This window comes from Mugil cephalus, chromosome 1, assembly GCF_022458985.1.
Source record: "Mugil cephalus isolate CIBA_MC_2020 chromosome 1, CIBA_Mcephalus_1.1, whole genome shotgun sequence".
Classification (NCBI taxonomy): domain Eukaryota; kingdom Metazoa; phylum Chordata; class Actinopteri; order Mugiliformes; family Mugilidae; genus Mugil; species Mugil cephalus.
The window spans coordinates 11148544-11172960 of NC_061770.1; the positions used below are offsets into that span (position 1 = coordinate 11148544).

Sequence of the window (24417 nt, forward strand, 5' to 3'; positions counted from 1 at the left end):
AAAAACACGCGGGGATGTGTAAAAAAAAAGAAAAGAAAAAATGCGAACACGTGGAGAAATTCACCGAAGACTGGATCCAATCTTGGATTTTTTAAATGTTTTTTTTTTTATTTATTTTGTTTTTCTTAGGAAACCTTCCGGAAACAAGGAGACAAGAACAAAAACAGATATTTGAGGAACGGTTCGTGAATTTTAAGTGCCTCGGTAAGTGACTGACTGCATGTATAAATACGCCCACTTATTTGGTTTCCTTATTATTTATATTTAAGTATATATGAAGCACTTTTTTTCTTCTCTAACTCAGTTATTTTTCATGCGTGAACAGTGATGTCACGTTGGTTTCTACTTGCCCGTCTTTAATTTGAAGGCTAGTTTGCCTCCATGCTTGTAGTTTGTTTTCACGCTCCGCACGTGTTTGACTGCCATCACTCTCTAAAAGTCAAGGAATGAACTTTTTTTTTTCTTTTTCTTTTTTTTCATGTCACAGATTTGAGGTGAAAGCTGACTGTGGTGCAAACCGCTGGAAATGCTCTGGTGGAGAGATCAGGAGCATTTAGACTTCGGTGTGAACGCTCCCATCACAGGCTGAGAGGGCACCAGATGGTAAACCAATGAGGGGTGAACTAACCTACTAAATGATACCACATGAAATGCAGCATTTAAAAACCCATCTGGGCTGCAGTCCCCGCGGACATGGAGTGTGAAACATGACACATATTTATACACCTGCTGATGGAGCGCACAGGCATGTCCAATAGGCTGGTGACATGCACTCTCAGCCAGCTGACCTCCTAACCCTGCAGCTTTGATTTGGTTCAGCTCACTGCCCCTTGCACCAGCAGCCCCTCGGTCTCCTAATTTCAGCTGGAAGTTCGCGTCTGACTCCCTTCCGAATGCCGTATGTGCTCCATTAGGCTGGAATTACTTGTCCTTTCTTGTAATGGCTTTGAGTGTGTGACTGAGATTGAGGCTCGTTGTTTCTCCTCTTTACAGACCCAGTGGCTGTAAAATCTGTTTAATATTGGGGAGGCATTTGCAGAGGAATGCACACAGGAGCAAATTCACTGCAGGCTAAAGATTCCCTGTTGATTTTCTGTCATTTCTTTCACCAGTTCATTGGCACTGTGGGTGCAAGTGAAAATACTGAAGGTAAAATCCAAATTGTTAAGTGAAACATCAGTTATTTGATGATTTTAAATCTAAGTTCAGAAACGTGTGAAAGTGACACAAATTTGAATGACCAAAAACTGTTTTGAAGTGGCGCTCGGAGGAAGACGGGAAGCTGCCGTATGAATCTGCCCTCCATTTTCTAACGTGATGTCAGTACTTTTCTAACGCCCCACATTGAAACGATTGTCTTAACGGCTCTGTAATCTCTGTTCTGTCTCTGGAGTGACTATCACTTTCTCCGCATGGACTGGTATTTTATTTTTTTTTTCCAACACCACTCCGCAATTTGAGGCCGCAAAATGAACTGATTAGCATGATGATTAGTCATTAGTATGCTAATCGTAAGCAATTCCCATATTTTATTCATATTGTCGCCGACTTGTTTTTCTCCTGCCACTGGAATTGTGTACACATCCCATTTTATTCTCATTGTAAACATGCAACTCAGTCTAGTGACTGCTGACAAGTTGCAGTGAGAATTAGGGCTTTGCCTGAAGTGGTCTTAGCATTGGTAGCTAGGAAGGACGTGTGGAAGGCACAGGATGGAGAAATAAACACGGGAACTTTTCTCACTCCTCTCTGTGGCATGGTTTTGTCTCAGGTAATGATGTTTAACAATAATTTAGTAACAGAAGACGTGAATGCTTCACATCAGTTTTGAGGATGAATCTGTTTTTTAGAATATAAAAGTATCTCTCTCTAATCAATCTAATCTGATCTAACCTACTTGGCATTTGAAATACAAACAAGCCTCTCTTAATCAGGTAATCCCACAAAGAGTTGTGCAGTCAGTAGTCTGTTGTGCGGCCTCTTTTTTGTTTGCTGTACTTTTGCGTCAGCCTGTAACCAAAGTCGCTGCTGTATATTTCTCTTGACTCGCCAGCACAGAGAGAACGTATAGTACAGCACCTCTGCGGCGCCACTTGTATCTCGATGATCCAGAGACTGGCGTTCGTGTATTTCGATGGGGAGGCAATGCATAACTGAATAATGGCTCACTCAGTATTTCTGTGTAGAGCATAAATATAATTTAGTCTTCCCTCCCCGGGGATGATTGATGAAATTTACCTCACACCTGCACGCGCTGCATGTAGATGCCAGAGACATCCACTCGCTGTATGCATGCAGCGCCTTGTGTTTTAAGTCACCACGCTGCGATCTCCGGGGTGCGTAGCCTCTAAAGAAATGACTTCAAAGCTAGATACTCTTATTTGTCTACGCTTCTTTAGTCTAGCGTTTGTTTAGCATGACCTAAATTGCTGTGAAGTGAGTGCCTCAGCAGCTCTGTCTCGCCGCTTTCTTTTTCCTTCCCCACATCTTTCTCCCTCTGTCTCTTTGTATGCATCCTGTTCTCTCCTTCTCTCTCACACACACACACACATACAGATGCGTACACAATTTACAAACAAGCTGAGAGGACATTTTTGGATAGCAAACAGCCAGATTATTTGCCAGATGACTTCCACGCACAGTGAAGTGCTGTAGGACGTACGAATCAGCGAGGTGGGCCGGATGATGATAATGTTTCAGGAGTGAAGCATCTGAATCTCTCCACGGTGTGTTTTTTCCTTCCTGATTTTACCTTTTCGAACTGTGCAAGGAACTTAAATCCCACGGCCCTATCATTTTCCTCTTTTGGGATTCGGATGTAGCAGACGTTTGCCACTCATTCAAAAGAAATGCTTTTTTTCCACAAATCCGGTGGAGTGAGACAGTCATGATTTAAGAGACACCCAGCCTAGTTTCAGGTTTAACATGTTTGGCATCAACCCGTCAACATGCACCGAGCAGGTCGGAGACAGGTGCCCGTGCTGCTCTGCTGACAGCCCCGTGTGACAGCCAGCACACGGTGTGGATTTAGTAAACATATGACCTCCGTGATAACCAGTATGGGGGCACTAAATCGCTTCAAATTTTGTACATGTGTTGCTAGGCAACAGCATAATCGGTCTCCGTCTCCCCCTCCTTATATGGCGCTCTACTGGGATTGCTGTGCTTCTATCGCTGAAAATGGTTAATTAAGTTCTACAAAAAGTCCATTAATGGCGCAGATTAGGCTTCTGAGGGTTAAAAAGCGCGTCGAGGCTGCACAGGAATACGCGCCAACGTACAAACGCGCGCTGAGCTTTTGAAAGGCCCTTTGAAATGAATTATCCCAGAACCGTGAATTTGGTTGTATTCCGGCAATAGCCGTTTAAATGGCTGTTATGAACAGCGTTATCGATATCAGAAAGGTAACGTGGCAAATTGCACACGCTGCTTCCAGTGCTGACAGACTAATTTACAGAGGTGATCTGTGATGATTACACCGGCCGCTACATTTACTGCTAACATGCTGGAAAAACAGTAAATTGTTATCATAGTGTTATTGCCTTGACTTATGTTTGTAACTGTGCAAGGATAACACACACACATGTAGCATAGTCCTTTGTATAAGCTGATTCCTTGCTCATACTGGACATCACCGAATAAAGGGAGAGGAGAGGACACTTCATGAAATGATGATAGGTGCACAAAATAATTTGTAAATATAAAGTAAATTCCAATTATTGTTGATTAAATGCTCTTATTCTGTGCAGCGTGATGAGTTGTGTCATTTAAACCACCATTTAAATAAAATATGAGCGACTTCTCTGATCTGTTAAAATAATTGTATCCTGTTCCCCAACATTAGCTCTTATTCTCAGGAGGCGGCTTAATCGGGCACAGATTTATGATTTTCTTATTATTTTATTTATCCTTCAACAGACAAGAGTCTACGCAGACTCTATTGGTGTTTCTGTCTTCGTATTTTAGGACACTTTCAGTGTGCTGGAACCTTTTCTTTGAGGTCAGCTTTAGCATTGGCACTGAACCTGTGTGTTAGTCCTGCAGCAGTATCTTTCTTTCTTTCTTTCTTTCTTTCTTTCTTTCTTTCTTTCTTTCTTTCTTGGTCTAATATGAACCACAATAAGCATAATAATCGCTCTCTTGTCTCTCATTTGTATACTTTATTTTATATCTGCCTACATTAAATGCGTTTTAAGTCACCATCAATACGCACGTATTCATGTATGCTTAACATCAAAGGTACAGAGTATGGTAATAGCTTACCATTCAAATTGTACTCTAATTGTCTTATGCTTCTTCCTCCTGTATGCTTTTCCCTGCTGTTAAGAGTTGCACGTCGCCTCTAAGTCTAAGACAGTCTAGTCTTGTTACATCATTACAAACAGGGTTGCAGCTTAGAGGATGGGGAAAAAATTATTAAATCAATTTGATTACAAATGAATGACAAATCCACTATAATCAGGTTCCTGGTCTTTTTGGGGAGAGCTGATTAATTGTTATATTTCTGAGTGCGCGCCGCTACTGGGTTTATACACAAAACTAAATTGTCACGATGGATAGCCATAATGATACAGTGAGGATTAAACCCTTAAAATTACTGCTACAAACTGGAAACTGTTTCATCTTTAACTTTACATTCTGCACATTCAAAGGCAAACTAATCCACGCAGTGCGATGTGAAGGAGTTTGGAAGAAAAACAGGAGATTGAAAGTTGAACGGTGGTGTTGTGCAGCATTTCTTGCTTTGCTCTTTGATGGTGTAATTGTAATATCTCATTCGCATTCTCATCTTCTATAACTGCTTGTCCTGTAGAGGGTCGGAGGGGGGTGGGTGGTGCCCATCCCAACTGCCATCAGGCAGCGAGATGTAATTGTAATATTTTCCTACATTTTCATGTTTCCGTGCACAGTGGCTCGTCGTATATTTTACACCCCAGAAACTTCAACAGAAATGGAGACAGTGCTTTCAATGCACATGAAATGTCTCTGCGTGAGGGGAAGTGTGCCCAGTGAAGGGAAGCAAAAGGTCCATCATCAGCATGCCCAAATAGGAAGGAGCCAAGACATGGAAACCTTTAAATGGAAGCTTTGACAGAAGCCTGCTATCCTTTCTCCCCACACTGCCCCTGCTAATCCCCTCCATTCATCCACATCACTATGGAAACTGTCTGGATGTGTCACCCTTGCCGCCTAACTTGTGCCATGCAGCCATGTCGGCCGCTGACATGGAGGTTTCGCAGCAAAATGCTTGCTGTTCCACTGCACACCGCAGGCCTTCGTGCAGCTACCTTATTGACTGCTACGCTGATGAAGGATTATCACATGACGATGTGTTTTCAGAACCCGGAAAATGACTGCGCTACAGACGGCAGCTGTGAGCTCAAAGCCCTGTAAGAGTAAACCCTTTAAAAGAAAAAAAACTTGGCTGCAGAGTGGGGAGTTTGAGGTGGCTGGAGTTAAATTTTCATATTCCTTGTGTCTGCTACCTATTTCATTTCTTTGCCTTTCCTCTGGCAAAATTGCAGGAGAATATTTGTCATGGTTTTAAAAGGTTTATCAGCTTCAAAGCTGAGGGAGCTGGTCGTCCAACCCATCAGTGAGACCACGCAATCCTTCCAGCACTGACAAGAATGGGTTGGAACATGTGGACAAAATTTCTCTGCTAAGCTCCCAATTCAGAGCTTTTACATAAAGCTGGGAGAAGCGCATTTGCATTTGCCATTGACGTCAGCTTTAATCCATCCCAAACCACTTCTTCAGCCCCCTCCCTCAACGTCTTGGAGGAGAGCTTCAGTAATTGCTAATTACAAGAAAAAGGTGGTAACAATCACAAGCGCCATCAGCCTGGTCAGCTAATACCAGTGGCTCTAGATACGCTGGAATAAGCTGGAGTACAGCCTGCAGGTAAACACAAGATGCACAAACAGGGCTGTGTACAAGTAACTTGGGAAGTAGTCGAATGGAAGCCTAACAAGCTAATCACACATCCATGTATTTTGCCTGTTGCTGTCATCTTACATCTTTTCATAAGAACGCCAAAAGCATACCCTGCACATGAATTACCTGCCTGGGTGAATTTTGTCCTTAAGCCTACCCTAATGGCACTGCTTAGCATTTCATGGTGTTTTAATTAGATGCTTTTCTCCACTTCAGTAGATGCTATTATTCCATTCACTATGGTGGCATTAGTATTTTTTTTATTATTATTAATTTTCTTAAGCAAACACTGACAACTGTCAATTTCAGGTAATATCAAGTGAATCTATGAAGCTTATTTCATTTTAGTAATTCAGCTGAACTTTATATTAATGTCTACTGGAGCGCAGCTTTGCCAGCGTGTGTGGGATTTTTTACTGGATAAGTTTCAACCCTCTTTCTTTGATAATAGTCTAATTTAAGAACACGCAATCCGCTCTGAGGTATATCAAAACGCTACAGTCACTTGGCTTTGGCCTTAGTTAGCAGAGAAGTTTTGTAAAAGTGCCTCAAGTCTTATTTAAAAGTCTTCCCACAAACCCAGTGCATTAACCAGAAAGAATACGGAAGGTGTGAGGTGCGGCATTTGTTTTGCCATAAAAACTAATTTTGTTTGCATATCACAATCCGTGGCAAATGGGGAACTACGAGCTAAATAAATGATGCCTGAAATGAATGATTCAAAAGTCATTTGTTCTTAGAGACTCACGTCTAGCGGTGCAACAGCCAGCACTGTTTCAACGTTTATTGAGAGTGCGTTTGGGCCACTGCCGAAACAGATGTCGCCTTGGCTCTCTCAGCAGAGGAAAGAACATCTGGATCAAAACAGTTTTAACAAAACAACTTATTTTATTTATTTATTTATAGAGATATACAAATTACACAAAAAAATGAAACACACCTCACCCATTCTACATTATACAGAGGCGGTCCTACAGGGGGCGCCGCCAGGAATTTTGGGCCCCATGAAAGAAAATCAGCGGCTGCCTGAACAACAGGTTCATTTCTACCACTCGCAAACTGTAGAGGGTAGACACCTTTTTGCAGAAGAAGTGGGTCAGATACTTGTCTCTCCTTTGTCTCTATTTTTTTTTTTTTTTAAACACAACTTTCCTTTGCATCTGGGCAGCATTGTGACTGGTCTAGCTAAGGTGTGGACTGCTGCCTGCGCAACCAATGCGCTAAGGCAGGACCAAACCATTTCATGAAAAATCACAGGGGTGGTTGGTCAGTATTATTTAACTTTTTATTAGCTGATATTTAACTTTACTGCCGAAATTGAGCCAAAATTACTTATTTTCACTTATTTTACTATTATATTTTATTATTATATTAAACAATGATATTTTTTTATGATGATGGTTTAATAATTTACTTTTTACTATACTATATTTCTTGGAATTGTCCTAACTTTTCCCCCTTTATGGCGCCACTGGTCCTACATTCATATTTTACACTGAACACTTTGAATTCAAGCTAGAAATGTTAATAACTGTCACTTCTTACACGGCTCAAGGGACTCCTGGCCCCTCAGGTTACTGTGTCTTTACCCAGTTGTTGGACCATTCAGTAATCTGTGTCTCCAGGGTTACTAGAGCCGCATGAAGACTGGAGAAGGATACTGATGTATTACACAAGCAGTGTTTAAATATATCTGTCGTATTTCATTCCCGGATGGAATACAATATGTTGTAGGCTGGTACATGTGGATGTGGATGTAGCAACATTTTGACAGAACACGCCGGAGAACATACAAAGAAGAGGTCATCGCATGCGAGCATTGTGAGTTGTTTTGTTGTTGCTGCAGTAGGAGAGCAGAGGCCCTTTTGCAGATACTGACTGGATTTGTACAAGTTTCTTTAGAAAATAGATGAATCAAATTAGAAGGCATGTAAGGCTGTCTTCAAAATGAGTTGTTGACATTAACAAAAAAAGAAAAAAATATCTATAATTGTCAATTTGCCTGTCTTTATTTGTCTTATTTATTTGCTGAGAGTCCAGTTTGATGTATTTGTTGTTCCGTGGTCTCCAAATTCTCCCCATGACACAGTAAACTGTACAAAGTGAACCACATTTTATTCAGTGAGGTCACTGGCAGACTGGAAATGGATTTAAAGTTTCCCAATTAATCAGTGTGATGAATGTTTTAGCACATAGGCAGATATTCCATTAGAGGCTTTTTCCACTGGGGGCATTAAAGAGTTTCGAGGTTTTTGGACATTTGTCAGCATCTACTTTCTATTTGCCTTGAAACACCCGCTAGTTAAAGCTCTCTCTTCCTCCCTTCCAACAGATTACCTTATATTTGACTGTTCTTAATGTATTTTTGAACAGTCTTCTGGGCCTTTATTTCTAAATTGCGGCTTATTTTGGCCCGCAGGATTGCTGGTACTTCTTTTTTTTCCACGCTTGAGCGAAATATTCTTGTGGCCTCCATGAGAGCCCTCTACATTACACAAACTGTGATGCATTAGCTGTAATGGGTGTAAAAATGAAAGCCTTTAGAACAAACGCGAGCTTTCACAGCCACGTAAGGACGAGAGACACACATTCACGACGGAGCTGCGTCGAGAAACTGCCCTTTTGATTTCAGATAGATCGTCGTTCGTTCTTGTAGCTAGCGAAGTCCCTAATGGTGGTGTTTAACCTTTTGCACTGGGTTGGGGTGAAGAACATGGATCACGTTTAGCTTTATGAGCGGAGATGTGGCGATGTGTTAATATACTGCTGTCACTGTCAGACATGACATGCATGAGGACGAACCCAGAGGTTGTGACTGCGTGCTACATGCCCTTTGGCGTGTGTGTGTGTGAGTGTGTGTGTATCTGCACACATGTAGAGATGGCAGACGGCCTTGTGTAAGACACCTCGTGTGCATTTGTGTGTTTGTGGCGGGGGCGGCATGTTCTTGCCCCGCATGCCGATAGAAATGTGAATGATCACGGCGGCGCACAAGACGAGTGATGCAGCACCTCCAATGTATCCGTCTCCTAAAATGGGGCAAACGCATGAGCGAGAGATGAAGTCACTTCATTTAGTTGTTGGCAATGGCATCAGGAAACATTGACCTTTAGATTATTCCTCGAGGCCACGAAGTGAGTCACATGACAGCCGGATATTTACAGTTCCTCTCGTCGCTGGCCTTGTCGAATCACGGCACACTCTGCTGAAGCCCAGCAGGCCCAGGGCTGGACTTGCAGGAATGCAGAAAGACGCATAGGTGTTTTTCCCCTCTTTTAGGCCAAGCGCAGTGCAACCCCCAATAATGCACAAGAACGTGGGGGCATCGGGGAACGTGTGTGCGCGTTAGTGTGTGCTTGTGACAGTTTGCATGGGCGTGCGCACGAGAAAAAAAAAAAAGCGAGAGAGTGAAACATACAAAGAGTGACACAGACTGTCTGCGGGACCAATGCATTTCAGGCCAATTTCTGTTATGAATGAGCCTCTGGAGGGCATTCATCCCCAGACAGCTCCATGGATTGTATAACAAATAAAACTGTACTCTGGGACCCGCATCTCACAGAAGATGGATTGTCTGTGGTTGAAATTGGTAAAACAACACATTTTTCTGTTGCTCTTTCATTTGTGAGAATCCTTTGTAACAAGGAATGCAAATGTATCAAACTTTTGGTAAGTTTCGTGGCTTGTTGTTGATAATATTACAGTCTTTTGTGTAATATTTCTGTACCTTCACCTCACCTCAAGCCAGATAATCCTCGAAAAACAAGAGGCATATATAAATGCTGCTCTTACAGATCTCATAGTCTCATATCGGTATTCGGGCTCCAAATCCATACGTGTAATCCATACGTACAGCCCCCTTTTTTTTGATAAGATCTGAGTTCACAAAAGGCAGTAGTGGGTGGTGAGTTCAGATATTGTAATTTACTCATACAGAGTTATTTTTTTTAACCCGTCATCTTTTCAACATGCATGTGCATACATTTAGTTGCCTGCTTGTTAGCTTCATAATTTGTTAGCTTCAGACTTTAAGTCACGTTCCTTTTTTTCAGTTAAATATCAGTAGAAAAATGTATTCGTGATGGTTTATACACCGAAAATTTTCCTCTAAAATGTTTATTTCTTTACATATCATCTTTATGATATCTAATTTAAAGGTAGTATTAAAAGTTGAACACAATTTACACGTTCATTTTTCATTCATAAATACTATTTTTCTTCCATTTTGTTTTTTTTATTATTATTATTATGCCATGTCTCAGGAGTGAAGCATAGTATTTATTTAAAAGTGGAGGAATGAGATTTTGAGCGCAATGCGGGACGCTGCCTTCTTCCTGTACATTCTCAGCAGAGAAACTTTCAGATGTAACAACGCTGAGGTTACGCCACTATTCATTTTACTTAGGAATGTCTGAAACATTGTCAGAAACCCTGAGGGCCCTTGGATTCCATTTCAGAGAGCAGCTATTTGAGGCGAAGAGGAGACGGCAGCGACACTGACAAATCCAAAATGGGGTGTGTGTGCACGCAGGGAGAAAGAAAGGCAGCCCTTGTCATTTGGTACAAGGGCTTGAAATAAAAATCTGTGCATGTGAGCGTTTGTTATTTGGGGCTCACGTACATCAATTTGTACATAAAAATAATTTAAAATTTTCATATACATTTATTTTTATTAAATCTCAGCATGGTGAAGGTGTCGAAATTGAAAAATAAAACATAAAATAGGGTTTCTACTCCTATTAAGGGATAAAAAGGCATATTCATTCATATATCCCATATAGTGAGTTTACTGGTATCGTGAGTCAGTTAGGAGGGTTATATAAGGGCTATATGCAATATAAACCAGACTTATTGAGGAGGTGAAGTGTTGCATAAAATGTGTCATGATATATAGTCTAGATCAATTATATAATTTGTGTAGTGCACTACTACTACTAGTAGTACTACTACTTCATTAAAAATAAATAAGTCACCGGTGTTACAGAGAAGCAACAGCTCTGCCCTAAATATTACTTTTACAAACCATATATGTTTCCAGGTTTGGCTGGAAATATTATCAGAAATGAGATCATTCACATATTTTATTTATTCTTGTGCTTATAGCAGGGACTGGTTGCCTTTCGCTAGAAATATTTTGTCCACCCTATTGGCATACCACAGGGTGGAAATTGTTATTGGCATCTAAGGTGCAAAACCCCTTAATACAATCACTAAATACATTCATTTGCATTAGCACATACACGTCTGTGTTCATTCAGGCATGTTTCGGCTCTAAAGACGTCACCATCTGATTTTGTGGAGTATTTATGTCAAACTGCATTAATGCAGTGGATGGTTAGTTAGGCAAACTGCAGCAACACAGGAAGGAAACCTCACATGGATTTTAAGATTTCACTTGACAAACGTCCTTTTTATTTTATCAACACTGCCGCGGCACAGCTCACCCGATGATTAATCTCCAGACAACACTGTAACGGCTCTTTTTGCTGCCACAAAGCAGAGACACATTTTCCCTCTTGCTTGAAGGGAACTTCATCTGCCATATATCTGAGGGGAAATCTTTTCTGGGTGTCTCATGCACTGTTATGGAAGTTGGGTGGGGGGGAAGTGGGGGGCTAGAAGGGGTGGTAAGCGACTTGGTGGTCCAGTGGACTGGAAAACGCTGCCCCCTGGCAGAAAGTTAGCGAGTGGCTGTATCTGCGCCGGAGCTAATATGGCCACTGGCTCATTAGAGCTCTGATGTAAGGAACACTGTGTAACGCCAAGCGCCTCGGCGCAAAGAGTTTCAGAAAAGGAACTACAGAGCGCAGTGAAGCAAAGTGAAGGCGTCCCTCTCCCTCATCTCTAAAAACAAAACCTTCAATTTGAGTTAGACGTTGCCACTGATGAGAAACTGGGATTCTCTGCTAAAACGCTGGCTGGCCGGTCAGAGATGCTTTCATAAGTGAACTAGCAGCGTGCGTCGTTCAGTCACACGCAGAGCATTCACAGGCTGCCACAACAGGAGCTTCTGACAGGTTGGTCATCAATGAAAGGAGGCAGAGGGAGAGTGAAATAGACGTAGAGAGGAAGGGAAGAAAGAATAGAACGAACGAAAGAGAGGCTGACAGGCTCGGCTCCCCTCCTCCTCTTGGCAATCAAGGAGGTGAGGACACAGGGGGGAGGAGGAGAGAGCATAGGACCTATGCTTCAAGCTCAGCTGCACGTCAACCCAATCATTATATCACATCAGTATTTATACTGGCCCGACGTATACTCTGTATCGCAGTAGATCTTTGCAATTGCAGTTCAGTTGATTCAGAAGTGCCAGCGTGGGACATGACACCTTGGGTGTTTTTGACATATTGCACACTTGGAATCTTTAATGTTTTCTGCAGTTAAATATTTTTGGTTGATGTTGGACATTCAGCCTTTTAATGGCATAATTGCCTAAGTCACATTTGAACGTTTTCGTAAATTGTAACAGTCAAAGAGTGACTTAGGCAATTATGCTATTAGGCTAACGGTAAAACTACTGTTATTACGTGAAGCAGGATTCACAAGCAGAAACAACGTTCATGCTTGTGAAACTTCAAATCGCACTGCGATTTCCCGCTTTTCATCCAGAGGCACGAAATGTTACCGTATGGATTCAGTTCATTTACATGAACGGTTCAGGTGCACATGTGACAAACTGTTAACCCTGATAGCGACGCGCCACACGTCCGTGCAATTCAGAGGTGGGCACATATGCAAATAGAAGGCAAAAGAATGGAAAATAATACAGTCACTCCGAGGACAAAATGTGGTGGCAGGGAGGCAGAGAAGGAAGTGGAGGGGGAAATAGCCCCGCTCATCTCCTCTCATTTTCTGCCCGCTACTACCCAGCAGAGTTTCTATGGCAACCCCTCAAAAAGCGGTGTGCGGTGAATTGTGGATTTGAGATGCGCTGTCTGATTGCGCTGTGTGGAGGAGATGGCTGGCTCTTTCGTCAGCCTTCCTCTGTAAGAGGAAATTGGTGGAGAGCTCCAATGAAACAGCACTCCATATGCTTTCTTTGATGTGCATGCCAGTCTCTGGTGCTACGGTGTGTGTGTGCGTGGGTGTGCATGTGTGTGCGTGCTCGGGAAAGCTTTACATTAGAATCTAGTGCCCCCTGCAGAGCTGCTCGGCACTCCTGGCACCCACCAGACTGCGCTCGGCTTTCCAAACGAATCTGTCTGGCTGACCATGTGGACTCATCAGCACGCTACGGGTTTCAGCTGATTGAGCCGATGCCACTGATGACGATTCGTTTCTGTTCCGAATTCCAACGGCAACGTGCAAGGGAAGCGCAGTGTGTCTTGGTTATGAGAATTTGGAGTAGCGACAGTGAAAGCACACACGAATCAATCTGTGCATCACGTCCCCCGTCACCCCCATCACCCCCATCACCCCCTCACCTCACCACCTGTCCTTTTCCACGGATGCTCACACTAATGCAAGTGACTGACATGCACTGATGTGAGGTCTTTGTCAGGTAAGTGTAGGACATGTATGTTGTTCAGTGTGAGCTGCCTCTCTGTCTCTCTCTCTGAGTTGCTGCATGATGCTTGTAAGCTGTGCCAGTCCCCATTAGCATCCCATTATAAACCAGCATGATCACTCGTCACTTAGAATGCCTGCCACAGCATGCTCTGTGTGCGCGCGCCTGTGTGTGTGTGTGTGCCTGTGTGTGTGTGTGTGTTCAAGCTTTTTCTTGTGAGAGCACGTGTTTGATTCACACAGTTAAATGATTGAGATGGCCTTGTTTCAAAAGAGCATGAAAAAAAAAAAAAGCCGGGGAGCCTTGCACACTGTACAATTCAATTTAAATGTGTCTGCAAGTGTTTGGTTTGTTTGACCCAGATTTCCTCACCTATTGATAAATTTGATATCTGGAGGCAGCCTTGTGCAACAATTTAATTTAGTTGATATGTAGTGAACAGCACCCTCTGCTGACTGAGAATTTGCTGCACACAAAAAGCCATGAATTTAAATCAGGAGTTGGTTAGAGGCGTGCTCCCAGTAGATACGACATCCTCCTGTCCACCGAATGACACCTGCCATATAATCATTACATTTAACTTTTATACAGAAGAAATCGTGAAATGATGAAAGCCTATAATTTATCAGTAAATTGACTTCAGTCTGACCCAAAGCAAACAGAGAGACAAGTGAACCCGCCTCTTTGCGTAGCTGACTTTGATGGATTTGAACATAAATGGATGTGGAGATATTTAACTTCTGGCCAAATTCTGCTTCTTATTGATAATTCATTATATTGAAGGTTTTCAGAAAGCCGATTTCATCGTTCTCCAGTTTCACCCCAACCTGTTGGAAGTCGATGGAATTTAATATCTGGTAGGACTCACATCACAGAAACTGACACAGTAAACTGCAAGAGCAACCTGCCAACACTTTTATGGGTAGGACAACTATGTTGTTCTGGTCCAACATATTTGCAGTAATCCTATGAACACGAGAAAAAGAAAGGATCCCGGTGACTTTTATTGTGTTGGAGTTGAAGCAGAAACTTCCAGAGCTTTGAATCTATTTGTTTGGGAAAACAGCAATTTTGCTTCTTATTTTCTCTCTGAGTTAGACGACCTAGGAGCGCCCCTTGCTTTCAGCTCAAAAGTGATTCACCTGACCAAATATAGCATTTACGAGAAACACTTTGTCATGTTATGGCAGTAAAACAAAGGTCTAACATGAGTAATGTCTGCCCTCTGTTTAGGTGATCCAGGCCCCTGAGACTTAAGACGTCCATGCTGGAGTTCACATCATCATGGCCTTTTTGGACCACTCAGAGCTGCCTTCCTTCTCTATATGATCTGCTGGCTGAATCCCATCCCAGCCTCTTACCTCCTCTACCACCCCCGTCCTACAGACCCACGACTTCCTGAGCCTTCTGTGTCCCTGGTCCAGGTCTAGAGGAATGTTGAGTGTCTCTATAGCCAACACCCCCGTGCCCCCTCCCTCCCCGGAGATTAGGTCTCTCCATGCAAGCCCCCCTCGCTTCATTCCATTCCAAAGTGTGCCCCCCAAAGAGCTGCCGCATTTTTATCTGAGCCGGGTGATTGTGACAGATTGGCCAAATGACACACATGCACAGACACACATGGTTCCTGGGTGGACAATCAAGCACAAGCAGAGGGGAGGCTGCTTGGCCCAGGGAGGGACCAGACCAGAGCCAGGCTCCGGCTATAAAACCCTTCCCGGGATCAGGCAGGAGTCCTGCCCTGAGCTGGACAGTACCACCTTCCTTCGTGCCAGGACACTGTCAGGACAGGCAGCGGACGAGCCTCCAACATGAACGACATCTACAAGGCAGCGGTACGTCCTCTCACCACTCACACGGCCGAAAATGTGCAGTTTGTTTCATGCTCAGCAAAACTCTGTGAGAACTAATCTGGGGTCAGAACTTTGTTCTCGTGAATCACAAACCATAATCATGATCTTTAACACTTACTTGTACGATCTCAGCTCACAAGACTTATGTTTTTTGTTGTATTTAAGTGGCTATAATAATGGAAAGTTTTGGCACTTATTTGTCTTCTAAAAAAAAAAAAAATCCCCCATCTGATATTATCTGACTTCACTTGAGTGGCTGACAAATTACAGTTGATGTTACTTGTACAGCACATCGCCTCCATCACCATCTGATGTCAAAAGAGCCGCAGCACCATATATACACCTCTCGATGTTCTCCTGCTTGAGGTCTATCACTTCTGATAGGAGCCGGTCATGAGGTCACTGACAGGCCACGTCCCTGCTCCGTGCTCCTCCGCTTCATTCATGACTTCAAATGGACCAGTCCCACTTCACGTGGCTAATTTTGGCCCCATTGCTCAGACTCTTTTGTGTCTGTTGGTCCTCTGGTGCCAGAGAAGGGCTTCAGGTTTAGATAAAACCCCCCACGGCTGAATTCCAGCATTATCTGCAAGCTCGAGTGCTGCGTGGCTGTATGTCCACCTCTGCCTGGACAGTCACCCGGCTGTCCTGTCCACTCACATCCCAAGTGAGCGGTGCAGCTGAGGCAGCACGTAGGAATGTATATTACACGTGTCCGTTTAGAGGGATTCTTTCATACATCATCACCAGAGGAGTGCGAATTTCGGAGTGTCTGTGTGTGTGTGTGTGTTTAATTTATAGTGGACGACAGACAATAACTCTTACATAAGCAGCTGTCTCCCTCTCTCATTCGTGGTAGCTTTTCCAGGATTACTGCTCCATTGTTGGGTCAGATCCACAGCTATGCTAATTTAAAGCACTGTGTGTTGTGTCCTTTCTCTGTGGTTCCTGATCCTCCTGTCTGCTTATTTTTAACTCCTTGTCTTACTGGCTCTTACATATGATATACAGGTCTCTGCGTTTAGTCAGGGGTGGCCCAGTGTTTGTTGACTGAGGAGTTACCCAAGCAGACGAGAGATAATCTAGTCCAGAAACTGAATTTACACTTTATGTTCCTAGATATCTTTACCCAAGATCTAAACTTAAATATACCTACAACTACATCAGTACATGCAAACATTCATGGCGGTATAACGCATAAAATTTGGTCGCATCTTCTTCCAGGTTGAGCAGCTGACAGACGAACAGAAAAATGGTGCGTAAATCGTTCAGTTGATTTTATTTGTTCATGATTAAGTCCTTTGTAGTTCCCACATTCACAGTAGCATGCAGGGAAAACAGTGCTGTAATAGGCTTGTTATTTTTTGTGCGTCTGTGCTTGCTGCGGCGTTCCAGAGTTCAAGGCCGCCTTCGACATCTTCGTACAAGATGCGGAGGACGGCTGCATCAGCACTAAGGAGCTGGGGAAGGTGATGAGGATGCTGGGCCAGAACCCCACTCCGGAGGAGCTGCAGGAGATGATCGACGAGGTGGATGAAGACGGTAAATCAAAAAAGGCCACAGCAGGAAAAAAAAAAGAAAAAAAAGCTAAATGACTGCTCGTTCATTTCCACGGATCAGCTAGCTTTCCGGTTCAGACCCGCTGAACTTAATGTCAAATGCTAGTCAAGGTTCTTAAATACAACGAGATGTGTCAGGCTGAATTAAAGGGAAATGTGTATCAGATGATGCATGAGTCATCTTGAATTCCCCATGTGATGCACTGATAAAACACAGAAGAGAGCATCTCGACTTTGTTGGATAAAGCTTCAGTGTGCTCATGTTGTCTGCTATAAAAGGACACGTTTAAAGGCCCCATCTTTGTTTTTTGACGATGCACATTGTACTTAAATATCATGTCTCCTTACAATATATTTAACCTACAATAAGCTAAGGTTCAGTTTGCTTACTTTGGGTGTAAAAGCTGCTCTTTAAAAGTTGTTCAATCATTCATTTCAGAATTGCCAGCATGAATACATTTGCTCACAGAGTGTGCCTTCAAGGAAAAGTTCTCACGGTTTAGAGAATTCCAGTTTAAGACTGTGATGAAGTGACATTGTGTGTGTGTGTGTGTGCAGGGAGTGGCACGGTGGATTTCGACGAGTTCTTGGTCATGATGGTGAGATGCATGAAAGACGACAGCAAAGGGAAGACAGAGGAAGAGCTGGCAGAGCTGTTTCGAATGTTTGACAAGTAAGTTTCACGTTTTCGACCCCTGTCCGCTCCGTTATCGCACTCCGAAGCACTAATGCAGTGAGAGCAGTCAACTGGCACCGTCTTACAACAAACGATACGCAGGCCCGTGGACACTGGACACATTAGCCTCGACAAGAGGATGCTATCGTCAGAAAATTACCACAGTCTAGCAACCAAATTGCCCCTCATAGCCTGGTTCCAGCAAACTGTGCTCCCCATGTGCAATTATGCGCTGACAAAATGCCAAGTAGCTGTGCAACGTACATCATGTAGTTTGCTCCATAATCCTTCCTGACAGCTCAGAATATTTCAAACACCCACTCCGCGCAAACCAGACACCTCGCCTGAGCATCAAAGGACAAACTTGCCAGTCTGTTTTATTTATTTTTTTCTCTTTCCTCACACTGACGGTTCTCAGACGCTCCAGTTCCGATCAGTCGCCCGCAAACTTGCCACCTCCCCCGCCGCCACCTGTAGAAGCTTAATGTAAAAAAAACAAAAAAACAATCAATGTTTGTCTTGTGGAAAATCATAGATTTTTCTCCTTTGATTGGGCAGAAACGCAGATGGTTACATTGACCTGGATGAGCTCAAAGTGATGCTGGAATCTACAGGAGAGGCAATCACTGAGGACGACATCGAAGAACTGATGAAAGACGGGGACAAGAACAACGACGGCAGGATTGACTATGATGGTGAGGAGTTTGAACTGATCGCGGTGTCATAACACTTTCTATGACCTTCATCCTGCATTCCTCATTGTGCACAACGTGCTGAATGAGACACCGATGAAGGCGTCTTACAGTTACAGTTTGTTGTTGTATTTATTGCTCATCTCCTTAATTTTGCAGAGTTTTTGGAGTTCATGAAAGGAGTGGAGTAATCCAGAACAAGAGGAGATGCAGAGTGTTATTTTTTTTTCTCTGTGGATCATCCGCGGATACCTGGAATTGAAAGGCCATTGATAGGAACAATGGGACGACTATGCAAAATTTAGTCAAATACTGTATCTGAACATTTCTGTATTCTTCTGTCCCTTCTTGCATTGTTGTAAATACAGTTTTTGACAGCTTTTCGTACCCATGTATGCAAAATTTGTGTAAATGTATCCAAATTACTTATGTTTTATATAGAGGACAAACACTATTCCCCACTTGGGCTGCTTGAGATGTCAACTTGCCACAGATGGTGTCACATACTGGACAGAAAATGTATGTGTGCACAAAGCAGGACATATCCATGAGCTAACATAACATCAAGCTCTTGAAGACTAGGCTAACCGTACTGTACCGTACTTTGAGAATAATCTACAGAATCCCGCTGTATGTCTAAAATACCCTCAGGACTTCTTATTCCGCTCTCGTGTCCCTGGAACGTCTGCATGTTTCTACATGAAAGGTCTGCTTGGAATGTGCACCCACGTAATAAAACACATGCATTTGTCAGTGCAGTCATTTGGTCAGCTTTTCACTCCGCCTGAATTATCCAACTTTAATCTTCTGAAGACCTGGTTGGCCCGATGGGCCACTGCGACATGGCACTCTAACCTTGGGACGGCGTATTTGATGTTTTACTAGTTTTTCTAGTGTGGAAAACACAGTCATCTCCGTTGTATTGAGGAACAAACAGCTAGTATTTGCCCGTCTTTGTCGGCGTTCAGATTTTACAGGCTCATCACATGCTTGACTCTCTGCCCGGCTATTCACAGAGCGCATAAACAAGCGAATAAGGGCTGAAATGTCCCTGTTGTCCTGGCCACGGCAAGAGACGCGCGTGAAACTGAGATATCCGCTGTAAAAAAAAAAATTGAGTGGTCTGTGTAATTTCTGTTGTGTAGTGGTACTTGTCTAAAGTATGTCAACGCTTCGCATGGCTGCTTAGTGAGTGTCTAGTTACACAGTCCACTGAGACAGGAGCTATTTATGTCTAATCATGTTAGTGACCATGTTAGGGGATCTGGATTGACCGACACCAGTTGGCAATCAGCCGCCTTTGTCCTAATAAAGAATGCTGTTCGACCCCGAAGAGATAACACTTCCACTGTAAATATAGACTGAGTTCTGACATATATGGTGGCGCGCTAAAACATCTGGATTATCATAGTAGAGTGATTGTTTTTCACACATTTAATAACCATTTCATTTTAGAAACAAAAAAATAGCATTCTGTTAGCGATTTTAGGTTTTCATAACCAAACATTGAAAGTGTTTCATTAAAAAAATAATCCTAGTGTAATTGTTGTCAAATCCTTATTCCTACCTTAACGGGCTACAGTTGTGAGGAGTCATGCAGTTAGTGCTGCGGCCACTTGATGTCAGCAGGAAAACACAGTCTCATCTGCTTGTTAGGTTCGGATACTGGAAGCTCAAGATGAGATACTGATATTTCACGGCACAGTTCCACTCTTAGCAGAGACAGACGGTAGTTGTTGATGGAAACAGCTTGACGCATAGTATGGTATGTGTACCTCCTAATCACTTAAAATAAAATACAATATAGCAAACTATTTAAAATTGTGGTATTAATACAGAATTTCAAAGATAAGATTTTTAGTGAAGAATTCGAGAGCGCAGCGATCACTTTGTGAGTATTTTTTTCAATTTGTGACCTTTCGCATGACTTTGTCGCATTAATCGAGATTGACGGTGTTTTCTGAGAGCAGCTGACGTAAGTGGCCTGACTGATGACAACGACCAAAGGCCCTCCCACCTCCCTCCATCTCCATCTTGTTCTGCTTCCCTGGGGGTCCTGTTAACTCCAATCTGTCCCCTCGGTCGTGTGTTACTCGTGGGATTATAAACCCCATCCAACGTGGAACCACAACAAGCCCTGCCAGGCTAACCTCCCCCAGCCTGATATAGCACACTACATCATCTACGGTTGTCTCCACCACAGCTGCGCTGACCATAAGTGAACCTATAAAATGCCCAAATTAGGGGGTGCTGGGTTTGTATCAGGCGTATTAAACCGAAGTGCTTTGTGAACTCTTCATAAACTTGGGTCTGCCGCAGCATGGAGCGGCGTGAGTAGTACGCTCTCTGCCGTCAATGGGAGGCTGGGCAGCAGCAGAGCAGCGTGTGAATGAATCTGGGGTGTGGCGCACTGGCAGCAAGTTGGGTGGAGAAGTGATGCGGTTATGTAAGACAGGCCGGATGACTCATGCCGGCTGTTATTAACACACACACACACACACACACACACACACACACTGTGGTTATGAACCACCTATGGCATAGTGGGAACATAAGTCAACATAACACCTATTTCCTCTTTGTGTGCTGCCCTCGTGCCCTGTGTAACACTGACCGTTGAAAGTGAATGAAGCAGAGGGATTTCCATAGGCAACAATAAGCTAACAGTGTTATGTAACTGATTTCATTCAGTTTTATTCCAACAATAGGTTACTCCATTGGCTACGATTGAGTCAGGCCAATGAGTGAACTCAAACGAGCTGCTTCACCGTGTTGCAAATTGCCCGTTGAAACCATTAGATCACATAAGAGTCGTGATCCGCCGTGAAATTGTCTTGAAACCATGTCACTGAGCCATACCAGCAGGGTGATGTTTTCATAACCTTTTTCCCAGCAGAGTGTGATTTATAGATGCATAAAAATCCCCGGAAGAGCAAGGAATACCCCACACACAATTTGGAGCTGGGAAGGCGTTAACTAGTCATACCATCTTTCCGCCGCCCACACATTCAGACCATGTTTGAAGCCAGCGGGCTTTTGGGTTTAGAGGATTCCTGTTTTTCTTGCTCCTCTGCATCACATGGTCTTGGAAGTCGTCCAGTGCCAAATATTGCAGATTAATCTCCTGTTTTTCACCATTAACCGTGGCACAAAACGCACGAACCCCAGCTCCCACCGCCCCTAACACCTTTGTCAACTGTTATTCTTTTAAGGTCATGGGATTGTGATTTCTTTTAATGATTGCGTTCTATTATTAGTCCGGACCTTGAGTGTGAAAGGCTGGCTTTATCGTCATCTGTGAACCACATCGACAGCTATAAAAAACAAACACGGATGTGGAGTTACCAAATACCCAACCTTAGACGATGCGTCTGTTTTAGGAGAGCGAATGGTAGGTTGTTTTTGTTGCCATAAATACACAATGAGGAAGTGGAACACTTTAGACAAAGAGAGTGGAAGGACTGCAAATCAAACTGGAACAGACAGAATATTGTATCATGGCGCTCCATCCCACTTCGGGCGCTGAGAACACTGAAGTACTGTTTCTGGACTGGCCAGCCATAATGGCCCATAGATCAGCAGGACTACGAGACACAGAATTCTCGAATTCCACAATAACTATTCATTGATTCACATGAATAACAGCAATTGTTTTCTTTAAATGCATCACTGGAGGGTTTATCTATTTTTACCACTTTCAGAAAGGAAACTTGTGGCTGTGCATATGAAACGGTGGAAGAAGCGTTCAGATCATACAGTACACGCTGTACACTTGACTTTAGAAACAGCATGTGACCACATATTAGTGTACAGTCTGGCTTTTAACGCTGCTTTTAATCATTTCACAAATTGTTAATCTGTCTGATCACATGTTTATTGAATTGAACTGTCACGTAAATAGTAACCTGATGGAATTTGTGATAAATTAGAGTTCTTCTTCGTGGCGGAAACATGCTGCTCTTTAAGATCCCCAGCTGTTCGGTGCTGGGCTTTTAAAAAGCAAGCCTGTTTTTTGTGAGAACAGTTAACTCCTGCGGTCAAAACAAGGCACTGAAAGCAGAGAGACTGAGCTACGTCAGGAGAAACAAAATAATGAGCTGAAAGGCTGTAAAGTGGATTAAAAACTGGACAACATCCTCAAATTTGTCACTGAATTATCATAGACAATAGATCAGCACTCGAGTAATGTACTTTGGTATGACTCACTACACTACAGTGTAAACCTCCACGTCTTGACCTGTTTTCAGGACGCCTACTGATTATTTGATGATTTAATTGACCCTTAAGAGATCCCCGCCCTTGACGACATCTTTATTTCGGGCACTTGTGACGTAGAACATCCCGAATACACAGGCACGCTCTTTGGCTCACTCAGCGATTCAGTACTGTAAGCAACATATGGCCTTGTGTGAACGGCATACCAGACAGTTCCCAGCACGGCCTCCTCATCAGTTCCGGAGCAAGAACACATGATAGACAGATGACCTTTACTCCGTGTTGGGTCTAGCGGGACACTAGGAATGTTCCACTTTTTCGTTCATTTTGCCACGGATGAAACTGCAAACAAACATCACTTTGTTCCTGCGCTCGGTGCGCGCGGGCCACTACTGTACATCACCGGATGGTGAAATTGGCCACGAAATGAGAGACTTCTGGCGTTAACAGATGGCTGCCTCGGTCTGCCACTAGGATTCCATGTGGCTCTGCTTTACACATGACCCAGTATTCTCTTTGCCAAAACTCACACTCCTCGTCCTCCAAGGAGAACATGCATGTCTTTCAGGGAAGACTGATGATTCACAGCCACAACCTGAGAGAGTTTGGGGGCCTGTTTTGCAAAGATAGTTCGACAGTTGGAGGTTCCTGGAAAGATAAGAAACTTCCTGTTAGATGGCTGGAAAGTCTAGCATGACTTGATTCGCAACTGGTACCAGCAAAGCAAATAAGATTACCAAGTGATTTGAAGGTGTTTTCATACTTGTTATGTTGGTTATTTCAACACCTGCGTAATGGACCCTTATATAGATTTTAGATCAATTCTTACTCAATATCTTTGTGAGAACAACTATAGGTTCGTACAGGTTTCATTCTTCTGATGGGGACGATTAAATAGGGGCTCCCTACCTATTATATGTGTTCTATATTGAACTCGGCCTAGTATATCTTATTATTATAATTTTGCATTCAATATTAAGCTATCCCTTATCTCTTTACTAACATAGGTTGGATTTATGTTAATGTGTATTTAAAGAAATTCAAATTTGTGGGGAGAGATTAAAAAACAATATACATATATATATATATATATATATATATATATATATATATATATATATAAATGTCTAATCACCTCCCTGCAGTACCTCCATGGACCCCGTAGGTGTCACGGACCCCCTGTTGAAGACCTATGGGTTTGTAAAAAAAAACAAAAAAAACATGAGATGACACCAAACAAATACAGTTTTTATGGCCCAAAGTAAGAATGGATAAAGTGTAATATGAAGATTTAAAAGGTTCAGATTTGTCGCTGGTATAAAGCACATGCTTAAAATACAACTCTGACTGAATGTTGAATCGAGAGCATGGCTCAGCACATCATCTATGATGTCACCCCCCTTCTCGGTGCCATGATGCCAGTGACAGCGTCGGGCCAAATACTGAGATTAGGATTATTCTCCTCGGCCACGAACATCTGCTGATACACAAACAAAGTGAGAGTGCGGGGCAGTAGAAATCCATGGCAGTTATTCAAATGGCCTTTACAGCAGGATGCCCAGACATTTATGAGGATAATTGTGACTCCTTTAAAAACGCGTCTGAAGTGCGTTATTTCGTAGCAGCTCGGGCCGTCAGTGAGCACGGAGGCCGAGCTGAAGGGAACGCGTCGTCCCTGTTGTTGTGCATCCCAACCAGCAGCAGCTGTGAGGTTGCTGTCAGTCATGCAGTATGCTAAGTATGTCCTTAGAACCACAGCAGGTGTGAACCAGCTCTGACTGGATGCAGCCTCAACAACGGCACACACAAACGCCCACTCCCCACCCCACCTCACCTCACATCACCCCACTCCACCCCACCCCACCTCGAGCTAACACCCGGTCAGACTCATGCACATCTGCTTCCCCCAGCAGTGACTGCTGAGTAAGCGCTGCCCTAGCCTCTGCTTCCCTTCAGAGTGATCAAAACAGGACAGAAATAACGC

At 43.3% G+C, this 24417-nt stretch overlaps 1 protein-coding gene across 1 annotated transcript; it reads left to right on the plus strand.

Moving 5' to 3' along the window:
- The first annotated feature begins 15133 nt into the window (after positions 1-15133).
- Positions 15134-18976, plus strand: tnnc1a (troponin C type 1a (slow)). Its single transcript, XM_047569136.1, has 6 exons — positions 15134-15273; positions 16516-16546; positions 16687-16833; positions 17409-17523; positions 18085-18221; positions 18378-18976. The coding sequence occupies exons 1-6, from the start codon at positions 15250-15252 to the stop codon at positions 18407-18409; spliced, it is 486 nt and encodes a 161-aa protein (XP_047425092.1). The 5' UTR covers positions 15134-15249; the 3' UTR covers positions 18410-18976.
- The last annotated feature ends 5441 nt before the right edge of the window (positions 18977-24417 follow it).

Excerpts from the sequence above, each read along its gene's own strand:
- tnnc1a (XM_047569136.1), top strand. The coding sequence starts at position 15,250 with ATGAACGACATCTACAAGGCAGCG. Across the intron at positions 15,274-16,515 it reads ACGACATCTACAAGGCAGCG|GTTGAGCAGCTGACAGACGA; the intron begins GTACGTCCTCTC and ends ATCTTCTTCCAG. Across the intron at positions 16,547-16,686 it reads GACAGACGAACAGAAAAATG|AGTTCAAGGCCGCCTTCGAC; the intron begins GTGCGTAAATCG and ends GCGGCGTTCCAG.